General features: G+C 38.1%; 1 protein-coding gene across 7 annotated transcripts in view; it reads left to right on the forward strand.

The window, feature by feature from the left end:
- Positions 1-17,458, forward strand: part of LOC147233554 (uncharacterized) — a 58,995-nt gene that overhangs the window by 29,107 nt on the left and 12,430 nt on the right. For all 7 annotated transcript variants that reach the window (XR_015106291.1, XM_086148507.1, XM_086148502.1 and 4 more), the window contains exons 2-14: positions 6,916-7,457; positions 10,781-10,861; positions 10,932-10,991; positions 11,618-11,693; positions 15,132-15,274; positions 15,362-15,379; positions 15,826-16,032; positions 16,122-16,148; positions 16,228-16,290; positions 16,373-16,456; positions 17,031-17,081; positions 17,161-17,301; positions 17,396-17,449. Coding sequence is in view for 6 of the 7 variants with exons in the window: in XM_086148507.1 (XP_086004633.1) it covers positions 6,916-7,457; positions 10,781-10,861; positions 10,932-10,991; positions 11,618-11,693; positions 15,132-15,274; positions 15,362-15,379; positions 15,826-16,032; positions 16,122-16,148; positions 16,228-16,290; positions 16,373-16,456; positions 17,031-17,081; positions 17,161-17,301; positions 17,396-17,449 (1,547 nt within the window). In the remaining variant the exon portion in view is untranslated. The remainder of the gene's footprint in view (positions 1-6,915; positions 7,458-10,780; positions 10,862-10,931; positions 10,992-11,617; positions 11,694-15,131; positions 15,275-15,361; positions 15,380-15,825; positions 16,033-16,121; positions 16,149-16,227; positions 16,291-16,372; positions 16,457-17,030; positions 17,082-17,160; positions 17,302-17,395; positions 17,450-17,458) is intronic.

A 17,458-nucleotide genomic window follows, 5' to 3' on the forward strand; every position in this document is an offset into this window, starting at 1 on the left:
AACAATAAAATGCAAACTGGCTCAAGGTTCAAACCCTTCTTTTCCATTACATTTGTGGGTGGTGTTGATTTTGGCGCTCCAAGAGTATTTTGCCTCAAATTTCTGAAACGCAGTTAGATTGTAACAAACCAAGGTTTCGAAATCTCCACTTTACCTAATGTGTGTAAAATACTTGCGTATGTTAGATCAACTGTTCTCAACACTTTTAAACACACAAAACAAAGAGACTTTTAGGTCCTACAAACCCGTATAGTATAAATCATTATACTAACGCTGAATAGAGGGAAGACTTGTGAAGTTTGGCAAAATTAAAATGTAAGTGAAAGCAGTGGTGTTGAAATTCTCAGACTAAAGTCAGAAGTATGATGTACATGCGATAAAGGATTAATCCAAATGACTATGTAAATCATTTTCACTGTATAATGATTGAAAACACAATTAGTATTTTAATCTTCTGCAACAAAATGACTAAAATAGTCTGTTCTTATTCTTTTCAATATCAATCTATTGATGTCCACATTTATTAACACCCCCCCCAAAAAAAAACCAAACCAAAAAAAAACAAACCCAACAACATCCGCAAAAACTAAAATACAGTTGAAATACTAAGTAACATTTCTTGCTCGTTCACTCAGTCAAAGCAATTTATATTGCTATTTACTCTGGACAGCAGCCAACAAACCAGATTAGTTCCAATCTCGAATGCTGAAACAAAAAGAAGAAAAAAAAAAATCTGAACTCAAAGACTTTTCTCTTCCCTGATCCTTACTTATGGATTAACGTCTGGAGGGGGAGCAGCTGCACAGCCGCCGTCTGGAGCGTCAACCAGTGGGACCCCCTTTTCATTCCAGTTGGTTCGGTCCCAAGAGGGCACGGCTTTGCCGCCGGGGGGTGTTAACGGTTGACCCCGCGGGAATAACTGCCCGTGGGAGACTCCTCGTCTCTGAATGGACCAGATATGGAAAAGTCATTCTCTGAATTTGCTGGGATACATTTCAATTGAACATCAATGCAGTCATTTTTTACATTGGATTTATCTGATGGAGGTGACTTATGCACTTGTGAAGGAGGACGCATGTAAACATGTGATAAGCTTTAAAAGCTTGCATGCGTATCATCAGATTTAATCTAAAAATTTTTGGCTGCATGGTTACTTTATTTATTTTGGTTAAAGTTGTATACTCCCCTGCCACAGAGTGATACTTTCCATACCGTGCACGAGGCTCAGTGCGTTCACAGATTTCCTCAGTATTGCCTCCTTATTCTCACGGCTCAGCGATGGGAGTGAACACATGTTTCTGCTTTATCAGACATTTGTAGAACCTTAAATAAATTCAGCTCCTATTTATGTTAGCTGTTTTGCAAAGTCAGGCTTGTCCAGTTTCTTAATATACGTACAGTTTATGAGGCTAAGGAAAACAAAGCGGAAGTAGTTTCACAATATTTTTTTGGATGAAAGTTTGACCAAATGTTTTTTGTTTCTTTCCTTCAACCTTCTGAGACCTGAGTTTTTATCCTAATTTATTATCATCATATAGGCTGCAATCTACCTCAGCTGTGTGGGATCACTTGTGCATACAAAGGTGGAGGAACTTGAACATAAACTAGTTTCCGTCCTCATATGAGGACTTAACTTACGGAGGAGTTAAGTTGTTTTTTTTACGGTGCTGAAAGTATTTCCACTCAACTCACGTCATCAAGTTATCCTTGCTTTTGTCTTTGTCCTTTTAATTGTCTCTTTTATTTATATTTATATTTATTTTCATATTTATTGTTATTGTTGCGCTGCTGTGACAAACGAATTGAGTTAAAAGATGTACTGATTAATTATAAATCTATTAAAATTTCTACTTCATCACTGAGGCACAAGTGGAACTATGATCGCGACCGTATTTCATCAGGCGAGTTATAATTTGTACTTAAATAAGAATATACAATTACATATACATATACAATTGGCATATGACTGTACAAAGAATAATATGGTTGATTATAGGGATTTTGTAGAAGTAGCACTAAGCCCAAATTTTTCCTTGGTTTTAGTGTAAAGGAGGTAAACGGGTAAATTATAAAAATCTTCATACGTAATGAACTGTTCCTCTAAGAAATACATGATGAGTTGTTATTAAAAATGGATATTAAAAAAGAATTAATGAAATGAACCCTACAAATGTTGAGTAAAAAGAGAAAATATTGTCACTGTGGGAAAATTAGTGACTAGAATTTATTAGAAAATTGATTGTTAGCATGAAGAAGAGGAGGTACAATGTTTGCGAGGCTATTCTGGTTATTACATCAAACTTAAAAGTTTGCCCGTTTCTTTTTTTTTTTTTTTGCTATCGTTTTTAAGTATTTTATAGAAATATGAAAAGACCATTTTAACAATGTCACCAGACATTTTTTCATTTAAAAAAAAAAAACATTTTGTTGTCAAATTGTGAAGCAAAAAATACTTTTCAAAGTTACTTTTTCATTTTTTCCTTGGCCATCTTTTTTTTTTTGACCCCCAGATGCATGTGAGAAAAAGATGCGCGGGCCGCACTAACATAAAGATTCAATTTCAGGCAGGTGGCCACAAAATATTGTTCCGAGGGTCGCAATCGGCCCGCGGGCCACGACTTTGTGGCCCCTGATTTATAGGGAATTTAATGTGTCAGGCTTGGATTATGTATCTAACTGTAAGAGCAGAATTGGACAACAATGTGTTACCATGGTGATATAAAAAGGGAAAACCACGCACATCCGCTGCCAAGTTAGGGATGGGAGCTGGATCAAAAAAGTTGACAGAATGGAGGTTTGGAAAAAAAATAAATGAAAAAAAAGACACCACAATAACATGTTTGTTACCACATATTTCTGGTAAGCATCTGAGGAAGAGCCTGTGTTTGCTCAAAACGTCAAGCGAGAATAGTTTTTTTTGTACTCTATGCAGAATAAATTATCCTTATTTTTGGAGCATTTTTTTGGCTATTCACCATGCCGATATGCCCAACTAAAAAAGTGAAACCCCCTTGAGAAACGGAAAATCAGTTAACCTTCATCCCCCTATAAAGGTGGTTGTATTAACTGTGCTGCCATTTTTTTTAAATAAGAAAATGCATTTTTTTTAATGGATGCAATTTAAAAAAAAAAAAAAAAAATGTTGCTTTCTCCCCTTGGGAGATGATATTTCTAAACTGCCCATTAGCTCCACGGAGATATTTCTGCATGTTTGAACTGGCAGACTTCTGTCTGCGCCCTTCATCCTATTCTAGTCCCTCATCATCCGCTTTCCCATGGACATCTGACACACACTTCCTTCCTCCGAATCCATCTGTCTGTCCGTCTGTGGGACTTTCCTTCACACGGTGCAACACGTGTTGAATCAATGCTGTTTTCCATGAAGGACGACAAAGACCTGCTACCTCGGTAATTCTCCGTGACAGAAAATGTGACGTCCTCGCGCCCATGAGACTAACATGTGGCGCTCTGGAGTTTCTATGGAAACCTGCATTTGGGTTTAAGCCGTAATGGATTCGGGAACAAGAGTTCCCACGTTTGGATGTCATGCCAGCTTCCATCTGTCCTCTGGAAGGCGGCGATGTTGGAGAAACAGCTGACCCCGGACTTGAAATGAATTCTTCAAGGCAGTTGTCGCTTTGAGGACGGGGCTCCTGTTGTGTCAGACGACAATATTGTTGTATTCCTTTAATCTCATGGCAGCACTATAGGGGAGGTCTTCTAAACAGAACTCAATGTGGCTATAACTTCTTTTGAAGGAATTTTATGTAAAGCCCAGCCTCGTCTTTTTGTCAGATTTTGAAAAAAAAAAAAAAAAAAAAACGTCAAAAATAGAGCCGAACACTTCATGAGTAGATTTTTGAGACAATTTCGTTTCCATTTTGACCCTAAAATATATTATTCACATTTAAATTCTGGAAATGGATCAGTTTTGGTTTAAAATGTCTTAAGTAATAATAATAATAATAATGATTTATTTAAAGCGCCTTGCTGGACACTCAAGGACACCATACAGACATAAACATAAAGACAAAATACAGATTTAAAAGAAACAATAAAAGTAAATACAATAAAAGTGACAAAGTGGGAAAAAATAAAGGTTGCCGTCAGATGGAATAGGCCACAGCAAACAGCTTTAAATTGAACATCTTAGTGATTTTAATCTAAATTTACAACAGTTTCAGGGTTAAGACTTGGCTTTTGGGGTGATGATGCTGTTTCAACTCCGGTTAAGTTAATCATTTTGATTTTTAGGGCAGTAAAGGGGATTTTATAATGCATAAATTCACTAGAAAAGCTGTGTGCGCGTGTGTGTATGTGTTGTCCAAATCAAAAAGAAAGTATATATTACAACTCTGATAAGGAAATAGGAGAAGTGAATAACTAAGAATCAAACAGAAGCTCTCTTGTAGTTGCGATTGGGATCAAGATGTGGCTGCACGTACATCAAAACATCATGTTGTTGTAAATCATTGCTTTTATTTCCATTTTAAAGCTATGATTCTTATACTATCTAACCCTCCTGATATGTGCAGCAGCTGCAGGAGCTCTGTCACTGTCAGATTTACCAATAGCAGGTGCCCTCAGTGGAAAGCCGACCACCTCGGAGCCCTGATCCGACAAAATCCCACCGTTTTTTCGCTGTAGCCACTCAAGAGCTCAAAACAAGATGATTCTAAGCATTCGTAGGGATGGGGGTATGTGTGTGAAAACATGTGTTTGGGATTATTTGAGCAGGTGTCGAAGTCCCGGTTAGCCTATGCTTGATGTTTCAGCAGGTACTGGGTTAATCTGTCTCACTCTCAAGTGAAAATGTAAGGCTCTTACTGTGACTGATGTGTCATCGTGCGGAGTTCTGCTTTCCTCTGACCTCTTTGACTCAGAAAGTAACAATTTATATTTTAAAGTGATCTATAAACCTTGGGAAAACAACACAACTTCTGCCCCCCCGTGACCTCCATAATGCACAGATTGCACTTCCCGTCCCTAGGAGACCAAAATGAAAGTGTCTGCCAGACCCCAAAAGAGTGTTTTCCCTGGTGATGCTAATGTATGAGAGTGCGATTATTCATCTCCGGGATGATTTTCAATTCCCTGCGTTGTATGGGAACTGAAATATCAGCAGTTTTTTTTCCATTCTTTTGACCCCGCTCTCACAAACATCATTTGAGAAAAGTGGAAACATTACAAGATGGCATGGAAACACTGGAATCCCGGCTGAAACAGAGGTGAACTCCTGCTATCTTAAAACGTGGAAACATATCAAGGTTATCCACCGGCGCATGAATAATCCCTGCTTTTGCTAGTACGTGTTTATATTATATGTTTTCGATTTCTGTTGTTGATTTGGACTCACAAGGCCAAAGCGTTACGCAGAAAATCAAATCAAGGGGTAGAACTATCATCTCCGAAACCGAACATTCCTACCCTGGATGGATGGAATGCAGAGAGGAATTACCTAATAATGTATAATAAAAGAAAAACAAATGAAAAAGGAATATTCCTGTTGCACTGCTCTCAAATGGCAGGAAAAACCACTGTATCCAAAGAGTCAAAGTCCACTGACATTCTGAGGCCCGGTGGGTTGCCCTTTGACCTCTGAGGGTCACTGCGGTTCAGTGTTTGTTGCTCCAGAATGGCTTTTATCGGTTTGGTCGGCTGAGCCAGTAACTGATGTAAAACAGTTTCAGGCAAACATTGCATTCTTGCATTCCATCTTCTAAACAATGGATCAGTGAATAATGGAAATTGGTATTTCAAAGTCCGAAGAATATCTATTTTTATGATTTCTGTGACATAAACCCCGGTATTCACTTCAGGTCCAGCACATCATGAGAAAACATCCACCTAAACAGTCAAAAAAATGTGATTAAAATTGACTGACTTAGATATAAAGGAAAATATAAAGATCGGACAATTTGAAAACAAAATGATTTTATTTGTTACATTTTACATGCTGATATTGAAATCATTTCGCTGATGTTTGTATCAATCGGCTTGACCCTTGAAAAAATGCTTTTAATTGATAAATAAAAGCTCGGACGTGCCCAAACTTTTTATTACAACTACCGTTTTGATCCCAGAATTGATTTCTCTAAACGTGCATCAAGGTAGCATTGGACGGATTATCATATTGAATCAAAATGTTCTAAACCATAGGTGTCAAACTGTGGCCTGCGGGCCAAATTTGGCCCGCAGTGTAATAATATTTGGCCCGCAAGGCCACACAGAATGATTATTAGAGCTGTCACTACAGCGCATGTACCGCTAATACTATAGATCCCAGAACGCTCTTCTGTTGTCTTGGCTCGAAAACCGCAACAGCATCCGTAAAAGCCTGACTCCTCTGTTAACAGTAGCCATAGCGAAGTATTATTGAATACTAACACTGGAAAGGCAGAGTAGATCAGTGTGTAGCAAACTGAGCTATACTGATTATATACTGATTAAACTTTTTTTTTTTTCCACACTTGTTCTTGCTACTCCAAGACATGGGCTTGAATGGTTTCGAGTTCATTGAAGGATATTATTGTTAGTTAATTAATTTATCATTATTATTTTATTTTGACATTTATTATTAGCCATTAAATGTTATTGTTGAAATTTAATTCAGAGGGCTGCAAATAAAGAGGCACACAAGTTTAATTTAATTGTTATTTAAGAAATGAATGCCATTGATTAATTTGAATTTCAATTTTGCGCGCGTGCAATTTTAAGTGATATGTTGTATATGTTGATATGGTGTATTCAGTTTGGGTCCAAATGAAAAGGTTCATTGTTATATCTGGAGGAAGAGTTTTTTTTCAATAAATATCAAATGATGGCCCGCGACTTTATCCTAGTTTTGAATTTTAGGCCGCAGTGTGTTTGAGTTAGCCACCCCTGTTCTAAACTATCCTTCTCCCTTATTTGCAGAGCGGAGTAGCGTGTCTTTGCTGCAGCTGATCGGAGATCCTCCCCCGGACTCGATAGCGGTGGTCTTCGAACCCGACAGGGGAGCTTCCTATGTCTTCACCTCAGGAACCGTGTCTGGCCAGCCGGCTCTGGCTCACGTCCCCAACCCGTTCTATCGTCATTTTTCACTTATTTTTAACATCAAGCCGTCCACCCCCGCCGCCGCCGTCCTCTTCTCCATCACCGACACGCCGCAGAAAATCATGTACATAGGGGTGAAGCTCAGCGCGGTGAAGGGGGGACGTCAGAAAGTGCAGTTCTTCTACACCGAGCCCGACTCCGACGCTTCGTATGAGGCGGCCAGCTTCGACGTGCCGAGTCTGGTGAACAAATGGACCCGCTTCTCGCTGGCTATCTTTGAGGATCAGGTGACCTTCTACCTGGGCTGCGACTCCGAGCCCCAAGTGATGAAGTTTGAGCGTTCGCCCGACCCCATGGACCTGGACTCGGGGGCCGGGATCTTTGTTGCCGGAGCAGGCGGAGCCGACCTCTCTAAGTTCCAGGTGATATGTTCGCTCAAAATACCAGCTTCACCAAAAGTAACTTCTGATTAGCTAAACTAGGCTTCTGTAATCAGATATTTAATTTCAAAGATCATGTATTTTTCTTGCCTTGTATCCAAACTAAAACAGGCTCAGGAACCTTTTTGACTGGGAGAGCCATAAAAGCCAAATATTTCTATGCATATTTCATCGAGAGCCATATACACTGCTCAAAAAAATAAAGGGAACACTTAAAAAACACATCCTAGATCTAAATGAATGCAATATTCTTATGAAATACTTTGCTCTTTACACAGTTTAATGTGCTGACAACAAAATCACATAAAAATGATCAATGGAAATCAATTGTATCAACCCATGGAGGTCTGATTAGGAATCACACTCAAAATTAAAGTGTAAAAACACACTCCAGGCTGATCCAACTTTGATGTAATGTCCTTAAAACAAGTCAAAATGAATCTGTGTTGCTTCCTGAGTGGACACTAGGATTTCACAGAAGTGTGATTGACTTGGAGTTACATTGTGTTGTTCAAGTGTTCCCTTTATCTTTTTGAGCAGTATAGTATTTTTAACGTATAATAAATCAAATATGTCTTACTTTTAATGCGACCTCTGGTGCTGCATGGATTTGTTCGAAGTGCCGCTTTATATTTGACCGTTTCATCAATGCAATTTTATCGTTGAATATTTAACATACCGCAGATCCAAATGCCTCTGTCCACGCAGCCTGGAATGCACATTAATCATCGTCTTTTTTTCTTTTCGCCATCTTTTCCGTTACATGGGTTGACACGGATAAACTAGTTGGCTATCTGATAAAATTAATTTCTTCACCTTTACAATGACGCGGACGTGCTTGGAAGCCATTGGTTCCCGACCCGACCGACGGGAGACCCGAAAAGTTCATCTTCAAAACTAATTTCTGTTTGCTTTAAAATGTCAGTATTATCACAAGTATTTTAATATAGGTTTCAAACTGTTTACAGTGTCTGTTCAAAAAATGGGATCTTAATTGCATCAGAAAACCTAATTTTACATTCGTCCCGTTTTGCTTTTTTCTTTAAGTATTTTCAATCCACATTGAATTTAGAAACTCCTTACTTTTACCTTTTGTTTAATTTCGTATGGATGATTACATACAAAACATTTATATGATCATGAAAGATTTTAACGCCAAAAAATTAAATTTTTTGAATTGCAATTTTCATTTTCTTCAATTTATATCACACCCAGTTGGTTCACGCATAAAATTTAAATGCCCGCCAACCAAAATTATTGGCCACCCCTGCTGTAGTGCATCTGCTTTAGACAGAAGGACCTCTTCACATCTCTAGGTGTCAGTAGTGCCTCAGAAATCTGGCTAAACTGACTTCCCATGCCATTGATGGATGGGGATGAAAAATTGCAATTTCCTTTTGTTTCTTAAAATTCTCCACAGGGATTGTGTCTAGTAGCAGTTTGTTAATTTGTTGATTTTCCCTTTTTTTCCCCCTCTCTTAATGACATCCTGAACTGCACATTTGGATATCAGCATGACTGGCACTTCCAAAGCAGAAGACTCGTCACATCTCGAATGCAACATTTATATTCTGCTTTGAGAATTGGATCTACTGTATCAGCGACATTAGCATCACGGCTTCCAGCTGCTTGGCAGATACACAAATTTAGTCGCCACGCTAAAATACAAGATATTTACTTTTTTCCTTTTGAATGGCACCAAGGTTTTTGGTAAGAATAGTTTAAAAAGTTGATGAGCATGACCGCTGCAGAGGTAGCTGTGCAACAGTGTTACTGCTTTTTTTAAGTATTTGTAAGAATAATGGTGGAAGAGGTTATTCAAAAAAAATGTCATTATCTGACTGATTTGTGAAAGTTGTTTAGCAACCCGCCCATCTGGGAGTCGTGATCTCCCCATGGTCTTGCTTCCTCTTTGGTAACCTCTAAATTATGTAAAACCAACTTTATTTTCCACACGTTTAAAGAAGTGTCTTTCAGACTCCGGGGAACTCAGACAGGAAATGCTCAAAAGCTTAAGGGATGAACAGGAACAAACACGGAAAAAAAACTGAAATGACTATTTTTCCAAATGTCTCTCTGGGGAGAAACCGCCCAAGTGATACACGATGTGCTGAAGGAGCAGGTGTCTGCATGTGTGTGTGTGTGTGTGTGTGTGTGTCTGTGTGTGTGTGTGAGAGGCTGTGTACGCGTGATATTTTCATGTTGAAGTTCACTTCAACTCTGTGTCTGGGTCACTGACCCTTTCACTCTTGCTGACAAATCTATTTCTTGAACTGTTTCACCGCTGACCTCTGACCTTCAGCCTGCAGAAGTTGGAAACATATGGACATGATTAGGTTTTTTTAAACTGCAAACGACTATTTTTCTCAGCTGTATATCTGGCGGAAATATTTCAAGGTTAAAAAAATAATTTAGTTATTTTTCTATAGTGATGGAAAATAATCTAATAAATATCAGCTAATCAGAATCAGAATACTTTATTGATCCCCCAGGGGGGAAATTACTTTTTGCTGAAAGCAGCTCAAGTGGGGAAGAATCAAGATGGAACTCTATGTAAAAATAAAGAATAAAAATAGCGAATAATAAGAACAAAATAAAAAGAACAGTAAAGATCAGAAGAAATAAATAAAAATTAAAGTTAAGTTAAAGCCATGTAAAAATATATAAAAATATATGTAACGTATATACATGTGAATTTACAAGTACTGTGTGTGGTAATTTTATGTACAAATAGGGTTTGTACAGTAAAACATTTATTGCAAAGAAGACAATGGATCTATTGTGAGAATTATTTCACATGATGACTTCAACGATTTAATTATTTTAAAAGACAACATCATTATTTTCATATTTTGAAACTTCATTGCAAAAATGCATGTGATTCTTGTTTTATTTCTTAAAAAAAATAAGTAGGAAAAAAACATCAAAAGGAGACAAGAATAATGATTTTTTTTTTTTTTTTTTCCGCATTTTCAACAACGTGACATGTCATAATATTGGTCAGATAGAAGGCTTTACAAACTTCCTGGTCTGACCTGCTGGGTTCTACATGTTCTTCACGTCTTCACGTTCCCTCTCTGCCTGCATGGTTTCTTCACCTTCTCTAGTTTCCCCACATAGTCCAGAAACATGAATCAGGTCAATTCAAGCCTCCTTCATTGTCTGCAGGTTCATTGTCTCTTTGTGATTCTTTCACCAGGATCACAATAGATAGATAGAGGCGAGAATAATATGTGTAATGCGATAAAGCGCCTATTACACGTTGAAAAGAAAACGTATTGACTCCGTCACCTTTTTGTTTCTAGGGCGAGATCGCGGAGCTGAAATTGGTTGGAAACCATCGCGCGGCCGAGCGTCTGTGTGACGATGACGACGACTCTGACGCCGTGAGTGTTTGTGCGTTTGCACGTCTGGATGCGTCGGCGCCTTCCTGGACTCGTGTCTTTTGTCTCTCAGGCCTCGGGAGACTTTGGCAGCGGTGACGACAGGAGAGTGACAGTGCAGACGACAGTGAAGGTCAGTCGAAGTGACTTTTCTGCCTGGACGGATGCTTTTCTCATCCTCTCATGTCACTGCGTGCACCGTAGAGGTACTTTTGGGTGGATGTTGCCAGGCAACAGGTTATATGATCATGTCTAAGCAGCTTAGAGTGTGGGAAGTCAAAGTCAGATTGAGCGTTAAGATTATTATTATGATTGCTGTTATTATTAGAGTAATCCTTTTATTGAAATTGTGTTTTAAAGGTAAAATAAGGAGTTATATACAACTCAAATGTAGAAAAACTCACTACATACAGATGAACCCAAAAAATAAATAATGGAAGTATGTTATTGTTTTGGTTAAAATGGTGAAGGCATTAAAAAAAAGATTTTTTTTTTTTTTTTTTAACCATAATATTATATGAGCCCCCTCAAGAAAATAATGTCAGAATCAGGCAACTTTATTGTGTTGGGAAAAAAACAAAACCTTTACAGGAAAATGGATTATTTATTGATTGATATATTTATTCATTATTTTTGAGGATTAGATCGGGAAAGGTTAACTTTATTTTATTTTTACCCATTACAGTCAAACTCTTAAAAACAAACAAACCAAAAACACAAACTGTTTAAAAACTACATTGTACCTTCTGGTCTTCCCAGACGACACCCGTGACTCTCCGGCCGGTGCCTGAACCCCCGGTGGTTTCATCAAAAGGTGCTGTTCTTAAGGAAACGGGTAAGAGCTCTTACTACCGATACGTGCAGCGAGTTACAGGAGTATTAAGGGACCTGACAGATAAACACAAGTCATCTCGTCCGGATTTGAAAGCGTGTGAAACTCTGATGCTCAACTTGTTCTGCAGTTCTTTTGCTCCTCTAGTGGACGGCAAGAGAACAAGTGATTTTTGTGTCTCTCAAGCGTCGTCTCTTTTCACCTTTGGTTTGAATTCTGATTGAATGAAGATAAATGAACATATAAAAACAAGACAAGGGCTTATTTTCTGGCTCACATATGCATGCGCGCCGTTGGGCATAACGACGCTCGAGTTTTATCGTTCCTGTCAAATTTGATGATTTATTTCACTGAAATTCCATGCCAGCTGGAAGCCATATTTGACTATCTAGACAAGTTGTCTGTGTTGGAACTTCCTAATTTCTCCAAGGAATATGCGTCATCCTGTTTACGAGGAAAGCAAAGATTAGAGAATGCAATATTATCTTAAAGATAATCCCTTTCTCCTGCAGTTATTGCAAAATTTTTGAAAATTTTATTGAATCAATCACATTTAATTCTAGGAAAATTGATTTGTAACAAAAAGTAAAATTGTTGCTTTCCACATGTCAGTTAGTTTCCGAGTTTACACACACACACACACACACACACACACACACACGCACACACACACACAAATACATGGTACAATTACTGACATTTAATTTTATTATGTAAAAATATGCAGCTCTGGCAGGCATTTACTGTTGCAACATTTAGAGACTTAAAAATATTTAAATTATGTAAAAGATCAGCAGTTTTTGATTAAATATTAAGTGTCTTCTGCAATTTTATAAAATGCAACGAGGTGCCATTTGCATAAATCAGCAATATCGCGGGGGATCCAGACATTTTACTCTTTAGTTGAACATCAGCACAGACTTGATCAAAATGTGGGCTATCAGTTAGCACAGGTTACCTTGGTAACTGTAAAACGGCTTAGACGGCAGTAGGTAATGCCTGGACTTAAAAAGAAAGGGTAGGAAAAGAATGTGCATATTTATACTTACATATCACATCAATAAAAACTACTACTACTTATGTTTCTATGACTACTAATAATTATGAACAACAACAACAACAAAAGTAATTATAACAATAATAAGACTGTACCTTTTTACTTTGCGCTGTTTTATTGGTTTGGCCAGTCTTGTTTTGCAGATGTAAACGCAAGTGAACTGTATGATACTTAAATTAAAATTTAAATATGCAATCTGATTGCATCCCAAAGAAAATTAGGCAATGGCGCCCTCAATAGGAGGAAAATTCTTCCTGACATTTCAACGGGAGAGAATCACCGGTCTTGTGTTGGGTTTTAGAAATCATCAATAATTATGATTGTGTTTATGATTACAATTGTGAAGGTTGTCGTTGTTACCTTTTCCAAGTTTGATTTTTTTTTTAAAACACTTATTAACATTTATCACTTTATACTCATCACCTTTAGACAATAGCTGTTGTTTTTAATTGAAATATGCGACAAATGGGAATTTAATCCTCGAACACTTTTGAAACAACCCGTCTTCTGCTCTTCTTTCAACCCCTTTTTACTCATTATGTTTATAATTATGATTGTGATTATGATTATCATTGTTGTTGTTAGCGTTTCACAATTTGAAACTTTTTTTACAGCATTTATTGACATTTATCGCTTTATTCTCATAACTTTTACAGTATACTTGTGGTTTTCAATTGAAATATACAACATAGGTGAATTTAATCGTAGCTCACTTTTGAGGCATCACATCCTCTGCTTTGCGTTCACGCTCATTTTCCTCATTATTTTCATAATTATGATCGTGATAATGATTGTCATTGTTGTTGTTGCCTTTTCTCAATTTACAACTTTTTTCACAGCATTTATTAACATTCACCGCTTTTTTTTCCATCCGCCCGCTATTTATTTTTGTCATTGCTATTGTCTGTTTATGTTCTTATCCTTGCTGTGTTCACTCTGCTGTCTAATTATTTGTGTATGTCTTTTACTATTTTTTAATTGTCTCTATTTATGTATTTACCCATATTTATTGCTATTGTAATTGTTGCATTGCTATGACAAAAGAATTCCCCCTGTGGGGATCAATAATAATCTTCTTCATACTCATTACTTTTACAGTACATAGTAGTTGTTTTGAAACGTCACATCTTCTACACTTTGTTGAAGCTCATTTTCCTCATATATCAGCTCTTGAAAGTACTCCCAATCTTTCTAACACACTTCTGGAACCTGTCAGTACATTTCTGTCTATCCTTGATCACCCGAACCTGCTGCGCGTCCCTCCGATCTCTGTATCTCTGGTTTGGCCGACCTCTAGAAATAGGTCAATCCTTCCTTACTGTTCAGCGTAGCACACCAGTCATCACACTCTCTCTGTTTGGCCTGTGTCACCTTTAGCTTCTACACTTGTACTCTTGTCTGCTCTCTCTTCCGTCCCAACCTCTTTCTGTGTTTACACCGCTGCGCTTCCTCACTCCACCACCAGGTCCTCTTATCTATTTTTCTTCTTGGCCCCGCCTTTGTCATCTTCACCTTCCTCGCCACCTCTCTCATCCTGCAAGCAAACATCCCATGCTGTCCGGCTCACCCGCAACTACTTTGCAGCCACTGATCTCAGATTGTAAAAGACAGAATGATATGACGGCCTCACTTGAAAAACAAACAAAAAGTATGTAGATGTAATTTAATTTAATGCACAATAGAAACTCCCCTCAGAGGTACAAGCAGCATATGTTGCTTCAAGATAACGTCTAATAGCTTTGCATTTTAATTTGCTCATTTCATCTCGGATCAGTATCGTTTTAATTTTATATATATTAATATCTTTAATATATTTTTAATATATATTTAACAATATATTATTATATATATTTTATAATAATAATTATAAAGTTATAATATATGACAAATAATTAATTATTATTAATTATTTATATTGATTATAATAAAAGTATAATATATCAAATACATTGTTATTATATATATTATTATATATTAAAAAAGCTGATTAAAAATACTGATTTGAGACGATATATATATATATATATATGACCCATGATATGTGTGTATGTATATATATGTGTGTGTGTATATATATATATATATATATATATATATATATATATATATCACCGGTCAGATGTAATAGATTCTTTGGCTTGAATTTTGGCTTCATTTTTTTTGAAGAATATTATTATTGTTATATATATTATTATATATTAAAAAACAATAATGATTTGAGATGGAATATATAGATATATATATATATATCACTGGTCAGATGTAATAGATTCCTCAGCTTGAATTTTGAGACATATTCTGTTTGAAGCCCAGCAGGGAGCCGGACTCTGCTCTCACCTGCTCCACTGTGATGCATAAATAATTCAAATGTGACGTGTGTGCAGGTCTGGGCAGCGCCAAGGGTGAGAAAGGTGACAGAGGAGAGAAAGGAAGCCAAGGTGACAGAGGACCCACGGGACCGAAGGGAGACTCTGGGTCAATTTCTGGCTCGGGTTCCTCCTCACAGGCCGGAGGCCGAGGACAGAAGGTTGACAACACATCATGGTGGTTCTGAATTAAAAAGTAATTTAGTATGCATGATTTAATTCTGTACTTTTTTTCTTTATTTTTGCAGGGAGAAAAGGGTGACAAGGTATGTTCAGTCTGCTGGATTTTTTTATTCGTCCCAATCAGCTGAAGATTTTGAATTAAATTGAATTTTTTAAAAGTATTTTTCTGCCTTTCTTCCACATTTAAAAAATCAGAAACCTCATAAAATTACACGCAAATGAAATTCCTCATTTAAAAATGATTTAATTCCTCTGGAAATTAAAATTAGATATGTTACAGGTTACAACGGGAAAAGCACAAACATTTTCAGATCCTTTTAATAATTCTTTAATGAAAAAGGGGCGGGATTCAACACAATTCTAAGAATATATTTCTCTATGAAGCCAAAATAACAAAATTCAATTTACAAAGTGCTTGGCGAGCCAGCACTGTAAACAGAAAAGAATGACAATAAACATGGCAGTGAAGTCCAGCAAATCCACCGAAGTCTGCGGCTGATATTTTCACTTGTCACCTCTTCCTCACCAGGGCAGCTCCGGCCTCGGCTACCCCGGAAATAAAGGCGATCGGGGGCCTCAAGGGCCTCCTGGGCCCCCGGGTCCCCCGGGGCCCGCCGCAGAGGTGGTCAGACTCGGGGACGGCTCCGTTGTGCAGCAGGTCTCTGGACCCCTCGGACCACCGGGACGGCCAGGATCAGACGGGGCCGCCGGACCCCCCGGAGCTGATGGAGAACCTGTGAGGACAAGGATGAAATGAGTGAAAATGATTATTATTATTAATATTTTCCTGCAGATTGACTCACTCTCTGATTCTTGACGGTTTAGGGAGATCCAGGCGAGGACGGAAAACCTGTAAGTTTTAACACTGGTTGTCACAAACTCATCAGAATCAATTTCTGGACATTTTTAGGTCATTTAAAAATCTTCACAGGGTCCCACTGGGCCACGAGGTTTCCCAGGAAGTCCAGGAACAGACGGAGCCAAAGGCCAGAAGGTAAATCCGGAATGGACGAAGATGAATGTTTTCAATTCTGATATTATTTTATCTTTTTCTCATTATTCTTTAACCCTTCCAGGGCGACCGCGGAGAGGGACAACCGGGACCCAGAGGACCACCAGGACCGCCTGGACCCCCTGGACCTGGAACCGGGGACCGTCCTGTACGTTTCAACCTCAAGTGAACAGGGTTTTTTTTTTTTTTTTTAATCACTTTGCAGTGACGGTGTATTAATTAAAAGTATGAATGAATGAAAAGTAAGAATGCTGTTCTATCGGTAACTAATTTACAGTCTTTTCATTTGTTTTCTGTTGTCACGTCAACAGAAAAATGAATTTCTGCATCCTATAACATAGCAAACACCAAGTTAAAAGGGTTTATTAAGGTGTGATGAGATTTCTACCATTTTTTCTAATATTTATTTTTCATATTACCTGGAGTTTCAATCGTATATAAGAGCTCCTATTTGTATTGCTACAACTATCAGGGCTGCATGTTGAATGATTAATGTTAAGTAAATATTAAGGAATGGTTTTAAACTTTATTTTATTTCCAAAGTACATTTATAAATGGCCATTTGTGGTTGAGTGATGATTCGGCCTGTTGAAATTTTATAAATAACCCTTTCAACTTTCATTTATATTAATTCATAAGCACTTTCTGTGAAGTTTATCTGATATTTGTTGGATTCAGGACATGTTTGATGGACATGTATTATGTCATTTCTAATTCTCTAGACTTTTGTGGACATGGAGGGCTCAGGCTTCGCTGACACAGATCGAATGCGGGTCAGTGGAAAATCTTGAAAACTTGAAAATGATTCCACCTGGTTTGGTTTTCTATAATTTGGTCATCTTTTTATTCTAGGGATTACGTGGTCTCCCAGGACCCCCGGGACCCCCGGGCCCTCCAGGGGTCCCCGGTACGTCGGTGGCACTGGGGCCCGATGGTCCGATCGCCTCCGGACCGGCTGGACCTCCTGGACAGGCCGGTGCTCCAGGTCTACCTGTGAGGACTTTTTTCTCGAACTGCGACGGGAAAGAACTACGCGATTAAAAGTATGTTTTTGGAACTGTGGCACAAAACCCGTCTGCAATTTCAGGGGCGTCCCGGACCTCCCGGTTCACCCGGTCAGCCCGGAGCCAGAGGGGAAAAGGTCGGAAAC

This window comes from Fistularia commersonii, chromosome 6, assembly GCF_037954325.1.
Source record: "Fistularia commersonii isolate RoL2024-O1a breed Wild chromosome 6, RoL_Fcom_v1.0, whole genome shotgun sequence".
NCBI classification, from domain to species: Eukaryota; Metazoa; Chordata; class Actinopteri; order Syngnathiformes; family Fistulariidae; genus Fistularia; species Fistularia commersonii.